A 15,498-nucleotide genomic window follows, 5' to 3' on the forward strand; every position below is an offset into this window, starting at 1 on the left:
TGTAAACAAACCATCAACGACCATTCTTCAACCCTCAAGGCATGCACACCAACCCTTCGACCAAACCCTTCATAAAACGCAGGCGTTATTTTCGAACAAATGCCTGTCACTCACGTTCCACAAACACCGCACAAAGCAAACTGTTGGTTAGGAGTTGGCATACGTTGACTTGTTTTCATACGTCAAGACAGTATTGATTTTTCGTGCGTCCATTTACGAGTTCTTCACGGTGATGCTGAATCATACTTTTCTCTACAAACCTGAAAGCTGAAAATATAGAAGTACGCGTTTAAGAAATATAACTCAAGAAAGAACTTCTAAATTGTTGAAAATCTCATTTTTTAAACAACACCAACAACCACGAGCGTGCAAAGTGTTTTTAGTAAATTATATGAAACTGTTATCAAAGGAGGAGAGGCACAGCATTTATTACATATTCCAATACCATAAAAAGGAGTTGTACACCATTTCGGAAACGCCGTTAATTCGACCCATATTGCCAAAAACGTCCCAGCAAATAGACAGGCGATTGACCTGAACGGCACTGATATCGTAAAAACACAATGGCTTTGGACTTTGTTGCAACCTATAAAGTTCTGGTGCTCGGTGACTCGAATGTGGGCAAAACTTGTATTGTCCATAGGTATTGTGATGAGAAATACTACGATACATACATATCTACTATAGGTAAGTTTGCGCCTACACAAAAGCAAATTCATCCATAAGCAAATGGGAAGCAGTGGACGTTTGAAAAAAAAAAATTAAAAAAAATATTTTAAGTTAGAAAAAACCTCATCTTGCCAACTTGCTCGCATTGACGTGAACCAATTTTATGCAGCAAATGGTGATGAAAAAGATGCAATTTGAAGTCCCATTTAAAGATTTTAATTTTTAATATTTTTAACGACTTCACCTGCTTATGCACACCCAAATGTAATAATTGCATAATATCGTATGTATTTGTTAGTGATCAGACACAAGTGTTGCACAAATCCGCTGTAAAATTTTCCATTTAAAAAATCGTTGTCCTCTCCACTAACTAACTCTGCATTTTGTCTAGGTATCGACTTTAAACAGAAGCTTATCAATTTGGATGGAGTACCAATAAAGCTACAAATTTGGGACACAGCTGGGCAAGAAAGATTTCGTACCCTAACCACAGCCTACTATCGAGGAGCGATGGGCATTCTACTGATGTACGATGTGACGAATTTGGAGAGCTACAATAACTTGTCATATTGGTTGCGAAACATTCAAGAGGTAATTTGTGTGTATACAAACAAATAAGATATACATATACATACATACATACATATAAGAGCATATCCACAAACATGTACGTATGTATGTATGTATGTATGTATGTATGTAATTAAGTATTTACAAATTTAAGTAATTGACCAAGAAGCTTCTAATTTGTGTAAATTTATGTAGAACGCGTCACCGGATGTTGTCAAAGTCTTAGTGGGCAACAAATGCGAATGTTCGGCTACGCAGCGAGCGGTTGATAAAGAGAGAGGTGAAAAAGTGAGTATAAACGTGAACTATCTTTAAACTGAAATAAAGGTAACGAAATATTAAGACAGAAGCTTAATTTTTATTTTTTTTTTTAACTTTTTGGTTCATAACGCCATTAATTATTTTTCTATCTAGTAGCCAGTGTGCTAATTAAGTTAGGGATATAGGTATTGTAAATATTCTCTATAAATAATAATAATAATTTTTCTATCTCAATCAAGTAAAATTCACGAAGTGCTCCACTTGTATAAGTTTCACGCACTGAACTTTAATTTGAGTAATACCTACATACCTACATACGCGGGTTGTTGGGAAAGTCCGTCGAAAAATAAAAAAAACACTAAATTGTTTCGGATATTTTTGGATACAGTTTTTATTTTTCGACATAGTCTCGTTTTAGGCTTATGCACTTCGTCCAACGCTGTTATAGTTTGTTGAACCCTCCAAATAATACAGGGTCCGGCACTCGAAGTGTAACGAATTAAAAAGGCAATACATTTAGTTTGGAAAATTACTTTTATTCAACTCAAAGTAAAAATTGTGTGAAAATAATGCAAAATTAAGAACCAGCTTACTTTTGCTCGATATGACCACCTTTTGTTTTTACTAACGCCTTGAGACGGTTCAGAAACGAATCGCAAGCTGTCCGAATGTGACTTGCAGGTATTTAAGCCCACTCGCGGCTTTTTTAAGCGCCTCAAGACTGGTGAATGTTTTAGTTCGGACCTCTACAAAGGTGACTCAAGTCCCATAGGCACACTAAAAGGTCCAAACGGAACTATTACCAACACATTCCTAGAAACACTAGAGCTTCTTCTAAAGACTCACTTCCTCAGATTATAAAAGTCATGACATATCAATCGACAATAGTCTAGACATGGTAACTCAACATCAACGGAGATCGATGGTCTCATTTGTCAATAAAATCATAAATTTTGAAAGGGTAGAGTGGGCGATTAACTCCTTTGAACCCTTTAAATCACCAGGCCCAGATGAAATATTTCCAGCACTTCTATCCAAAGGCACTGTGGAATTGATCCGAGTCATGGTGAAAATCTTCAGAGCTAGTCTAATATTGGAATACATTCCAAAGATATGGAGGAAAGTGAAGGTAATATTTATTTCTAAGGGAGGTAACAAACCACCTGATTCTCCAAAATCTTACAGACCAATCAGTCTATCGTCGTTCATGTCAAAGACAATGGAAAAACTACTTGAATACCATCTAAGAGAAGAAGTAATCTTCAAAAAACCCCTCCATAAGTTGCAATTTGCTTACCAAAAAGGGAAATCCACAGTCACAGCACTGCACACACTCGTTGTCAATATAGAAAAGGCTCTAAATCAAAAAGAAATAGCCCTCTGTTCCTTTATGGACATAGAGGGAGCCTTCGACAACGCAAATTACAAATCGATGGAAACAGCACTCGAGAAAAGAGGTGCAAACCCTATATTAACACATTGGATAAGCCAAATGCTTAACCAGAGGATTATTAAAGCCTCGTTAGGCCAAGCTGAACTTAATGTCACAACAGTAAAGGGATGCCTGCAAGAAGGAGTTCTTTCTCCACTGCTATGGTCCCTACTAGTTGATGACTTGGTGCAGCACCTAAACAATAAGGGATTTTTAACCATTGGCTATGCAGATGACATATCTGTTATAATAAAAGGCAACCATGAAAGGACACTAACAGACTTAATGCAAAATGCCTTGAACGCAACATGGGAATGGTGTAAAAAGGAGGGGCTGTCGATCAACCCTAACAAAACCACAATTATCCCCTTCACAAGAAAAAGAAAGTTGGAGTTTCCTATACTGAAAATAAACGAAACAGTGATAGAACTAAAGGAAGAGGTCAAGTATCTAGGTTTAACCTTAGATAAAAAACTCACTTGGGAATCAAATATAAATAATATAACAAAAAAAGCCACGAAATCCTTGTGGACAACCAAACAATTACTAGGGAGATCCTGGGGCCTCAGCCCTAGTATGGCCCTCTGGATATACACCCAAATGGTTAGACCAATCATACTGTATGGGGCACTGGTATGGTGGAGCAAATCTATCCAAGAAACAGCGATAACCAAACTGGGAAAAGTACAAAGGCTTGCTTGCCTGTGCATCACAGGGGCTATGAGAACTACCCCAACAGCTGGCATGGAAGCACTCCTTAATCTCCCACCACTTCATATAGCAATCCAAGAGGAAGCAGCTACGCAAGCACTCATGCTACACATGAAAGAAAATTTCAAATTAGGCAACCTCACCGGTCACCTAAGTATCCTAAATAAAATCAAAAACACCATAAGCATGGCTCAAGTCTCAGACCACATTGACCCAACCCTCTGTTTCACAAAAGGATACACAGTTACCTTTCCTGAGAGGATCGAATGGAAAACAAACCCAAAATGGATGAATGATGATTCACAAAAATGGTACACTGATGGACCAAAAACACCTTATGGTTTAGGAGCTGGAGTAGTGGGACCCAGAATCCACAAATCATTCACTCTCACCAGGGACACCACCATCTTCCAAGCGGAACTATACGCAATAATGGAGGCAGCAAACATCATGCAACGAAGAAACCACAAGAGAGTAAAGATTAAAATACTCTCGGACAGCCAATCAGTTCTAAAAGCTTTAGATAGCTACACCTACAACTCAAAAACTCTCTTAGAATGCCACAAGGCTCTCAATAACCTGGCATCCAAAAACAATGTCTCATTAATTTGGGTACCAGGACATGAGGGATATGACGGCAACGAAAAGGCAGACTTTCAAGCCAAAAAAGGGGCAGATGTAAACTTCATCGGACCTAGTCCCATGTTCGGATTCAACAAAAACAGCCTAAAACAAAAAGTAAAATACTGGGCCAAAACTCTATTAAATCAGCATTGGAACAACGTAGAGGGTCTTAGATACTCCAAGAAGTTCCTAAGTTTCAACGCTGAAAGAGCTAACATGGCCCTCACGTTAAACAAAAAGTGCATTCACACTCTCACAGGCGCCCTCACGGATCACTTCACCTGCAACAAACACTTACATAAATTAGGCATAACTAACACCAGCACCTGCAGATTTTGCTGCGAAGATGAGGAGTCTATAGAACATCTCATCATCGAATGTCCGGGGTTGACGCATAGAAGGAAAAGGTTTTTAAACAATATCATGCTTACAGATGAAGACTTCAATCACTCCCTCAGAAGGAGCTGGTACAATTCATAAGCATACTTAACAGTCAATAGACAGCATAGGGTGCACAATAGATCAATATGGTCGCAGTGCTAAAGGGTCATACCTTAACCCTTTACTACCATTAACCAACCATTAGTTCGGACCTTACTCTCCGAAATGGAACAAAGAGAATAAGCTATTGAATTCGCGTTTGGTCAATTTGGGAGCCATTGTGTGGATGTTATGAAGTTCGGAACGTTGCTTTTTAGCAATTCTTGGTTCACTCGAGCTTTGTGAGACGGTGTCGGGTCCTTTTGAAATGTCGATGGTCTGCCACTGAAATGTTTGTCTGCCCACGGCTTCAAGGCAACCTCCAAAATACTTTCCCCAATAATATTTCGTATTTACCTTAACGCGAGGCTCGATGAAAACGATTGGAGAGCGCGCAACTGCGGTTACAGCGGCCGAAACCATTACCTGTGGCGGGTGCTGCCTCCTGGTGGCCAATCGATGACTCAAATTCTTGTATGAACGGTCGGTCAAATAAACCCTATACTTTTGGGAGTTTACGAATTGCTCAATTTGAAAAATTTTCTCGTCAGCAAACATAATGTTTGGAAATTGACCGGATTCGGCCAAGCAAAGTAACTCTTTCGCTCTCTCAAGTCTGACTTATTGCTGCTTTGATGTGAGATCTTGCACCTTTTAGATCTTGTAAGGATTGACTTTGAGGTCATTTTTCAGTATGCGGCGGATGATACGGTCAGATATTTTCAGTTCTTTCGCCATTTGATTGACACTCCGTCGGGAATTTCGCTCAAGTCGCTGCTTCACTTTTTGAACCATTTCACCTGACGTTGCAGTCTTTTGATGATCACCTCCATGAGGTTTCGCGATGCTACCAGTATCAGTGTAACGAGTAGCGGTGCGATAAACAAAAATTTTATTTACTTTAAGGTGCTCGAGTTCACGAACAATCACTGGTACGTTTGAAATCCATTCCTGATTTTCTTCTCGAAAAAATGGTTCCGCGCGCTTGTTAACATGAGCTGCGCGAGCGGATGTCACTTCGAGTGACATTGTACATACGCGGGTCGTTTGAAAAGTCCGTCGAAAAAAAAAAAAATTTAATTAATTTAATTTAATTATTTTGGATAAACCTTTTTTATTTTTCGACATAGTGTTCTTTTAGACTTATACACTTCGTCCAACGCTGTTCTAGTTTGTTCATCCCTTTCGAATAATACGCTTTGTACAAGTCTGAAAAATAGCCATTCGTTTCTGCAACCACCTCCTCGTTTGAATAAAATCTTTTTCCCGCCAGCCATTTCATCAAATGTTCTTCATCGTCTTTCGCCTCACTTAAAAGCATACGGTGCTCTAAGCAGTTGACTACCAGAACAAAGCTGAATACTTTTAACTCAAATGTTAGGTTAGGCAGTGCTGGCTGACTCGAGTTATTATTTCATGTAATTCTTCGCGAGTTTTAACAAACCATTCAGCCTTTTGTCAGCAATATTTTTCAAGGGTGGAAAATATGCTGATCCTAGGCACATTTGACGAGTCCTACAAAGAGGAGTACAGTGCAAAAGTAGGTGCTCCAAAGTACCCCTAGTATTCGCTTCGCTGCATGTCTTACATGCATCGCTATGGACTATCCCCATTTTGGCTGCATGATATGGGGTGAGATAGTGTCCCGTTAGTACTCCAACTAATATTTTGCAGTCTTTTCATGAGAGTGATAAACTAAAGTTTGTAGTTTTCGCATGCCAAGTCTTTTTGTACAAGCAGTTTTGTACGAGGCTGAATATTCCCATATCGACTGCGTTTACAGAGTTAGTTCCTTATTTAGTTGCGTTTTCAGAAAGGAGAGTAATGGGTATATGTCTGGCGTGCTCAATCTCGGCAAGCGAACACCGAATACCTTAGCGAGCTCATCGGCTCTCCCATTTCCTTCTATTCCTTTGTCTTCTGGTATCCAATAAATAGTGACCTGCCCATTTCTGCAGAGTTCGTTCATTTTCAGTCGGCATTGTTGAGCACATTTCGAGTTAGTCCAAAGAGCCATAAACAAATAACTCAACTGTTAAGTATGTGCAATTAAATGGCTGTGAAGCGTGGTCTATGCCGGTCTCAACCACAATAAGAATTTAAAATTTTATAAATCGCTGCCAAAGTGTCATTCTACGTATTTGGTGACTTGATGACTGGATATCGAATGACGAGCTCCTTAATCTAAGTGGTCAAAGACCAATTGAAATTGAGATTTGTGGACGAAAATGGAAATGGATTGTGACAAGAGATTGTGTACTCTAAACCGTCTACTGGCATCAGCAGAATGTCGTTGGACTGGAATCCGCAAAGCTCTCGTCGTTGTAGAAGCTGACCAAAAGCAACATGAAAGCGAAGCCCATTTAATGAAATCACGACTGTTGACGATTCGCTCACTTGGCCGCAGATAAAGTCAAAAGCTGCAAATCGATCCCAATGGAACTTTTTTGTTACGGCACTTTACACCCCCGGCCGGCGCTCGAGCAAATAATAATAATTTCTTCGAACTAATAGTAGTGGGTGGGAGCCAAGTCTTGAGGAAAGGGGGGATGTGAAAAGAGTTGGAACCCCTTTGGAACCCCTTTCGTTAATTTCCATTAATTTTGCTGAGGCGTGAGGTCGTGAAGGAAAACGAGAAGGAAAATCACTCGACTTTCTCGATTCAAACGAATGCCAAACACAAAGAGAAATGCTACTAACTATCATAAATATAACCTCGATATGCGCCAGTAGCGCCATCTCTCTGATTTTGCACGGACTTTTCAAACGACCCTCGCAAATTTTATTGACCTACAATCTGTGTCAGAAAAAAGGAACCGCGATTATTCATGAAGTATTATAGATATAGGTATATTTAAAATTTTTTTACATTTTTTACACAATTACTAAATAAGTCGTGTAGTCTTCATCGTTGTCGAGTATAGCCTGGCATCTTTCTCATACTTAGAAGCAGCTTTTTTGCGTAGCTCGTCGACAAACAGGACCAGATTTTGCGAACTTGACGCACGAGTTGCTTTAAATCAGGGGCTGGCTTTCCGGCAAGATGCGTTTTCATAGTTCCCCACACATTTTCAGTGGGGTTGACGTCTGGGGACTGGGAAGGCCAGTCCAATACTGTGACGCCATTTGCTTGTTTTGAAGTTTCTCAATGTGTTTTTCTAAGAGCAGAGGTTTTGATGATGTGGGACGGTAGGATATGTTCGACTCCTTCAGTCGACGTTCGATGGTGTTGATACTCACATCTATTCCCTTTTTAGCAAGAATTGTGCGTGCTTGGCGAAGTCGCAAAGAAGGGTCTCGCTTCAAAAGTTGGGCGATCACTTTATCCTGCTTTTTTGTCGTCACTTGCTTCAAGCCGCGCTCGGAAAAGTCATATACATTTTTGTACACTTCATACCGCTGATTCCACATCATAACAAACTTTTTTGATTTTTTAATCACTTTTGGCCCTTTCGAATGCGTGCATGAAAATACCGCCTCAAAACGCTTCGCGTACTTCTCACTCATTTTTGTTTGGTTGCGTTTACGGGAAAGTTTCGAACGACACTAACCTGAGTTAGCACTGGCGTCGTAGCCCTTGAGTGGGACTATTATGCAGCAAAAAGAACGAAATATCATATATCTTGAAGTTACAAGAAAAAAACCGGTTCTTTTCTTCTGGCACAGACTGTATGTAACGATCATCGATGATTTGCGAAACTTTTTTCTTTTAAAATTTTCAAATGAAGTAGGGTAAATTAAGACACATAACATAATGAAGTTAGGACATCCTTACTGAAAATCCCGTTACAAGTAAACTACAAGTTCTTAATCTATTGTGTGTCTATTCCATAACATGTTTTATATACTTTTGAATCCATGTACTAATATAATAATCATTTCGTTTTTCGTTTTTGTCAGATTGCTGAAAATTTTGATATGCCCTTCTTTGAAGTCTCCTGCAAATGCAACATAAACATCGAGGAGGCGTTTCTGGCATTAGCACGAAAAATTCGGGAGCAACGTGAACGCCGGGTAGGCATTACATTAAAATATTTTATAATATTTTCGCCTACTTACTTGCATATATTATTTATCAAATTGCATTTCTAGGGAGATAATTTCGATAACGACGAAAAGACACAAGACAAGAAATCGCCTGGTTCGAACGGACTCGGCACATTCAGTTTGGCCAGCTTGTCCGAAGGCAATCGTTGTTCCTGCTAAGCCGAACGGAAATATTCCACATACTCATAAGGAACAATACGTCCACCAGAGTGCTATTGTGGAATGCCCCATACATGCGTACAAGCATACTAACCTCGTAAATACAGAACGCGCGAATTAGATACAAATATACTTACATGCATCCATACGCGCCTACTTGTAGCCGTGTGGCTGCGTGTTCTAACAAAAGGGGTCAGTAAACAATTTTGTGAGCGGGATATGGTTGTTGCTATCGACACAGTTTCGACCGGCGCCAGCTGTGTTGCCCTGCTATTTTCATTAGGTGTTGATTGGAAGCGAGTTATTTGTACGTATGCATATACATTTAAATGATTGTATATCAAGGTACAGAATGCAATACAAAATGTAGTATAATGAAAGAGCAAACCTAATTTAGCCAAAAATTATTGTTCATACATTACTGAAAAAAAAAAGAAAATGTTCTCTGATTTTAAACGCTTCATATTTGTACAAAAATATAACGCGCGAAGCACTCGTTGCATAACTTCTGCTCAAATATGAACGAGACGGTATCAATAAAACGGTCCGCGGATGACATATGGCAAAAATAAATTTTTTGTTTTTTGGTAGGACTGTTATAAGCTCACATGGCAAATTTCAGCGTGATATGTTACATAGTTTGTTTTCTGTGCTACTGTAAACAAGTCAAGCTCGAGTGTGTTCTTCGAATTTAACGATGGAAATTCAAGTTGAACAAACAATTTGTTTGAAATTTTGTTATTCCAACAAAATTTTGGCTTCAGGCGCCTTAAAAATGTTGCAGACAACCTATGGGAACTCTGCTCTATCGCGTGCACGTGTTTTTCAGTGGTACAAATCGTTCAAAGAGGGCCGTACATCGGTTGAAAACTTGCCTCATGAACGTCGTCCAGGAACATCAGTAAACGACGAAAACATCGGAAAAGCAAAGGAAATTGTGCTTGAAAATCGCACAAATCGCAAAATCGGTTAACGCTGAATATTATTTAGACGTTTTAAAGCGTTTGCGCGAGAACATTCGTCTTAAAAGGAAGGAATTGTGGGACAACAAGTCATGGTTCTTGCATCACGATAATGCACCAGCTCACACATCACGTCTTGTTCGCGATTATTTGAACAAAAATAATGTTAATATCGTTCCGCAAGCACCGTATTCGCCTGATATGGCTCCATGTGACTTTTTCCTGTTTCCCAAGCTCAAGTTGCCGCTCCGTGGAAAACATTTTGAGACAATTGAAGTCATAAAAGAGAATTCGAAAAACACACTCGAGCTTGACTTGTTTACAGTAGCACAGAAAACAAACTATGTGACATAACATGCTGAAATTTGCCATGTAAACTTATAACAGTCCTACCAAAAAACAAATTTATTTTTGCCATATGTCATCCGCGGACCGTTTTATTGATACCATCTCGTTCATATTTGAACAGAGGGTATGTATGTATGTATGTGTAAAAATAAATTATGCTACGCCTTTTCAGGTACAAACATATTTCCGTGGTCTCTGGGACCCGATTTGGTCAATGCAAGAAGTGAAGAAATATTCCAATTGAACTCATTGTAGGTATACATCCTGCATACCTACATGCATACATACATACATATGGGTAAGAACATATCGCTTGTTTGCTGGAAGAATGTCATAACCCAAAAAATTAAATATTCGAGGAAAACATCTTCACACTTTTCAATTTACTAGGCCTCCTAAAAAATAAAAGTAAATACACATTTTCATCAAAGGAGATACACCCAACTGTGTTTTTACACGGTGGATACGTTCCTTAGAAATGCGTGAAAAAAAATCGTGTAAAAAATACATACATACATACATGCGACATATGATAAATTTGGGGTTATGTTCGGCAACTTAAAAAAAACGTGTATGACGAGAAAACTTTAAATATTTTCACAAAAAAATTGACAAATGAAATAATATAGAAATCTATATTAAATATATAAGTATTTGTAAAACAAAAGCTATTAATTTTTATTACAAAAAAAAAATAATAATAATTAATTAAAATTAGTGTACGGACATTAGACATTTGCTGTGCAGTTGTCCCGGTCTAGCCAGAAGTCGACTCACTCTTCTTGGCTCTCCAACAATTGACAATCTTTCAGTACTCTCGAACCTGAAAATCGAATCTCTCATCAAATTCTTGAAACGAGTTAATATCTTTGACCAAAATCTACAATAAAAATCTCGGTTAGGTGGGGAAATCATATAAAATAATGAGCTCTAGGGCAACACAACGGACCCAACTTGCGGTCTATGTGGCACTCCGATGCGGGGTCACCCTTAAACCTACCAACCAACCAACCAGTGTACGGTTAAAATTCAATCCATAACTACAAATCATATAAAAATTCAGAACAAAAATTAATTTTGCCAATTTTTGGACCAAAAATGCTACGAGTATCATCAGTAGATATGACTATGTCCAATATACCCAGCGCATCTCTCGGGTTTTATTTATTTAAAGAATTAATATAGTTAGTTAAGTTACAATCTTTCAAAAAATTATTCAAACCAGTTATATTGGTGGTAGAAACAATAGCCAGTAGAGCAGAAAGTTTGGTGGATCCGAAGTGTTTTTTCCTGAAACTTTCTAAGGTGCGAAAATCGTTTAAAAGATGGCCAGTTGATGCGTTATTATCACTAAATATACATTGTTGTTGGGTACCTCCTGTGAGGAGGTGTTGGTATGTGAGTTAAGTATGCCCAATTCTGAGTCGGGTGAACTGGCTTAATAAATATCGAGGTGTATTGCTTGGTTATAGAGATGGTTTGCGCCTGCCGTTGAGTTAAGTATACCGATGCCTAAACGTATACCATTCTGTCAGTTTAATCGAGTCAATCGGTTTTTTTATATGCCTATATAAATCATTCTCTGAATAAACTGGAAACAATGGACTTGTTGCTGGCATAAGTCGAGCTGTTTTGTCGGCTCGCTCGTTGCCTCGGATGCCTTTATGGCCTGGTATCCACAGAATGTTGATCTTTTTTAAGTTCTGAATAAAAAAGGTCTCTTAGTTTTTCAACCAATTTGCTACTACTATTGTATAAATGTTTTGTATGGCTTTAATGGACTACATTTTATCCGTACAAATGAGGAATTTTCCTTTATTACACTGCGCGAACTCCGCTGCTTTGTATATGGCCTCTGCTTTTGCTGTGAACACCGAGCAGTGTTCAACTAACTGGCCTCCAGAAATGAGTAATCCTTGTTGCTTAACTACAGCAAACGTGGTGTTAGTGTTGGTTTTTGATCCGTCCGTATATAAACAATTCCAATTGTTGTTCCGGTAGTTTCTTTCCTGTTCTGCGAAGAGTTGTTGATAGGTCGAACTACTTGTCGTATATTTATTAAGGGGACAGATACCTGTAAACGGCCATATTTTCCCTGATTTTCATTAAAATGATTTAAAATGAAGAAGTCAATATTTTTTTTTTCAAAATTGGCATACAGTTTATTTATATATTAAAATAATACACAATTTTTTTTTTTATTTTAATCATTTAAAATGGCGGATGTACACTCCATTCTTCCAGGCAGGTCGCAGCTGGGCTACTCAATCGGCGGGCATTGTAACATCGGCGTCAGTGACCTGAATACAAAAAACCAAACATTTTTTTGCTCACTAATGTCAAAATTTCTATATGAATTAAACAAAAATGGAGGCAAAAAATTCGCGGAATAAAATGCTTAAAAAATGGGTTTTGGAGCGAATTTTCCTACTATTTTTGCTTCGAAAAAATTATTTTTTCGAAAAATTTTCAAAAACTTTAAATTCACATAGAAAGTAATATCATAAAAAAGATGTGTGCAAAATTTCAGGAAGATCGGCAAATAACTTTTCGAGTTATCGAGTACGCCAATTCGAAAAATATAGTTTTGAGAAAAACGCGTCTAAAGGGAGTAGTATGGTATTTTTTTTTTCATTTTTTTTTTTTTTTTTTTTTTAATTATTCTATAACATCTTAAGATTACTGTGTGAAAGTTTGAAGTGCATTAGAGTAAAATTGACAAAGACACAAAGGATTAAGTATCTACCTCTCCAACCGGATTTCACGCTGCCGAAAATCTTTAAACGCGTTTTTCTCACACTTGCCTTTTTTACGGTCGGTGTCCACTGTAGATTCATATCTACTGCACCGATTCTTTTCAAATTTGGTTATTTGGTTTCTTTACTTTATTCACGAGGTAATGACGTCGATTTTTTTTTTTTAAATTTTGTCATATTTTAAAACAACAAAGTATTCAAATTTTTTTTATGAAAAATCGGTGTTTTGACTTCAAAGCGCTTTAAAAAATTAAAAAAAAAAAAAAAAAAAAAATTCGACGTTGTTACCTGCGAAACTTTATTAGCTGATGAAATCAATTTGGTTTTTTGATTTTAGTTGATCCAGTAATGAGTTCTGAGGGACACCGCAATAAAACTTTTTTATGAGACGTCCGCGAAGATTCGCTGCCACCAACTCATTTCTTCATAAAAATCAATGAAAATTGTCGACAACGTAACTATACCCCTCCCAGCGCTCGAACGCAAAGAATAGAGTCGTCACGGTTGGCGATCTATAATATAAGAAATACTTAAATTTACGTTCTAAAAATATTTTGACATATTCTTAAAGGATTATATTAACATTTTATGAAAAAAAAAAATTTTTTTTTTACAGATATCTGTCCCTTTAAGTGCGTGGAGAACGGTGTTGAAATTTAATTTATATATAAACCACGATGGTTGACTGTTAAATTTAGCTCCTGGGTGGAGTTTTATTCAAGATTAATCACAATAACGGAAAATTTATATATTTTGCAAATGGCGTCGTACGTCAGTCATATTTGGTACTTGTGAACTAGAGAGGTGCGGTATACAAATAGGCAGGCAATGGAGTGCCTAAAGGTCAAATAAAAAATTCCATCACTCAAAATCACTTTTTTGTATTTTAAAAAAATTGATTCAAAAACGAAATTGTATGATTAATTTTGCGCCACATTGTTCTTTGTACTTATTATCCAGCTAGACGCTACCTAAAGATTACGTTGAGATTTTAATGCACAGTTAGACTTGATTAGTTATTAAATGTACAAATGTACGCATTGCCCTTATACGAAATTTGTTTAGCTTGATAAGACATCTTTTTAGGAATTCTATATATATGTATATATATATATATATATATATATATATATATATATATATTTCCATAGTTCCTAGATGAAACATAGGGCTTCAATAAAGAAGTTATAATTTCGTTTGTTTGAAGCTAGATGTGTAATTTGACTCCAGGAACGGCCTGCTCTGTCCGCCTCTGCTGCTACTTGTCGCCTCCATGTGTTGGCTGGTCTCCCGCACCTACGGCTTCCTTGGGGATACCAGTCTAGCGCTGCCCTTGCGATGTCATCCCGTGGTTTGCGCAATGTGTACCCGATCCATTTCCACTTGCGACGCATAATTTCTATATGAACAGGTGTTTGCCCAGTAGCCGCCCAAAGATCATCGTTGCTTATTGTAACAGGCCAGAATATCCGCATTATCTTTTGTTGTTGTTGTTGTTGTAGCAGCATAAACAATCCCCATTCTTACATACGGGGAATGCTGCTAGAGTGACAGTCCTTGATAGATATAAATCCGGGTCGTTTCGGTAACGTAGAACCGACTGCTGTAAGAAACGGCGCATTATCTTTCGTAGACAACGGTTTAGGAAGAATTGCAATGATTGTGATATGCTTGTTGTTAAGTTCCATGTTTCACATCCATACAGAGCTACCGACTTCACGTTGGCATCAAATATGTTCAGTTTTGTGTGCCTTGTCTAGCAGGCCAAAATGCAACGCATCCCTTAGATATTCGGTTGCGTACGTCAGTTGTTGATTCGCCGTTTTTTGAAATTATGCTTCCAAGGTAGCAAAATTCATCTACATCTTCAAGTGGGGAGTAGGCATTTTGAAGGGCTTGAGTTTCGGTGCTGTTAATCTGCATTACTTTCGTCTTTGCTATGTTAATTCTTAGACCTCTTCGTGCTGCTGCATGGCATACCGCTTCTAGTTTAGCTGATGCATCTGAGTATTTGTGCGATAGTAAACAAATGCCGTCCGCATAGTCTAGGTCTTCAAGCCGGCGGAATAACCCAAAGGAAATGCCTCTGCTGCCCGCACACGCTTGTCGCATTGCTAGGTACAGGACTAGGTTGAACAAGAGTGAAGATAATACACATGCTTGCTTAAGATGGATGGATGGATTCTAGAAATTGTGTTTTGTTTAAAAAAAAAAATTTTTAGATTCGTGCAAGAACGAAAATTTCGTGTCAAAAAATTGATTAGTGAGCCGCGTTATTTCAAAATCGTGTAAAACAAAGAGGTTGTCTGTAAAGTCGGTTTACTGACGATAGTTTAACGTGATAACGTCATAAAAAAATACTGATTGAATGGTTGCATTTTTGAAAAGAAAATTTTAATTTTATTTATTTTATTTTATTATTTTTATTTTTTATTTTATATTATTATTTTTTATTTTTATTTTATTTTATTTGTATGGA

At 37.8% G+C, this 15,498-nt stretch overlaps 1 protein-coding gene across 1 annotated transcript; it reads left to right on the forward strand.

Annotated features, from left to right (window-relative positions):
* The first annotated feature begins 225 nt into the window (after window positions 1-225).
* On the forward strand, window positions 226-9,511 carry LOC129251915 (ras-related protein Rab-13). The gene is made up of 5 exons (XM_054890869.1): window positions 226-687; window positions 1,061-1,260; window positions 1,435-1,527; window positions 8,648-8,761; window positions 8,840-9,511. Exons 1-5 carry the CDS (start codon window positions 564-566, stop codon window positions 8,951-8,953), a joined length of 645 nt encoding a protein of 214 aa, XP_054746844.1. The 5' UTR covers window positions 226-563; the 3' UTR covers window positions 8,954-9,511.
* The last annotated feature ends 5,987 nt before the right edge of the window (window positions 9,512-15,498 follow it).

Source organism: Anastrepha obliqua, chromosome 1, assembly GCF_027943255.1.
Source record: "Anastrepha obliqua isolate idAnaObli1 chromosome 1, idAnaObli1_1.0, whole genome shotgun sequence".
Lineage (NCBI taxonomy): Eukaryota > Metazoa > Arthropoda > Insecta > Diptera > Tephritidae > Anastrepha > Anastrepha obliqua.

Bases quoted from the DNA above. Each gene is read 5' to 3' on its own strand.
- LOC129251915 (XM_054890869.1), top strand. From the start codon at position 564: ATGGCTTTGGACTTTGTTGCAACCTATAAAGTTCTGGTGCTCGGTGAC. The intron at 1,528-8,647 runs GTGAGTATAAAC...CGTTTTTGTCAG, and splicing joins ATAAAGAGAGAGGTGAAAAA to ATTGCTGAAAATTTTGATAT. The intron at 8,762-8,839 runs GTAGGCATTACA...TTGCATTTCTAG, and splicing joins GGGAGCAACGTGAACGCCGG to GGAGATAATTTCGATAACGA.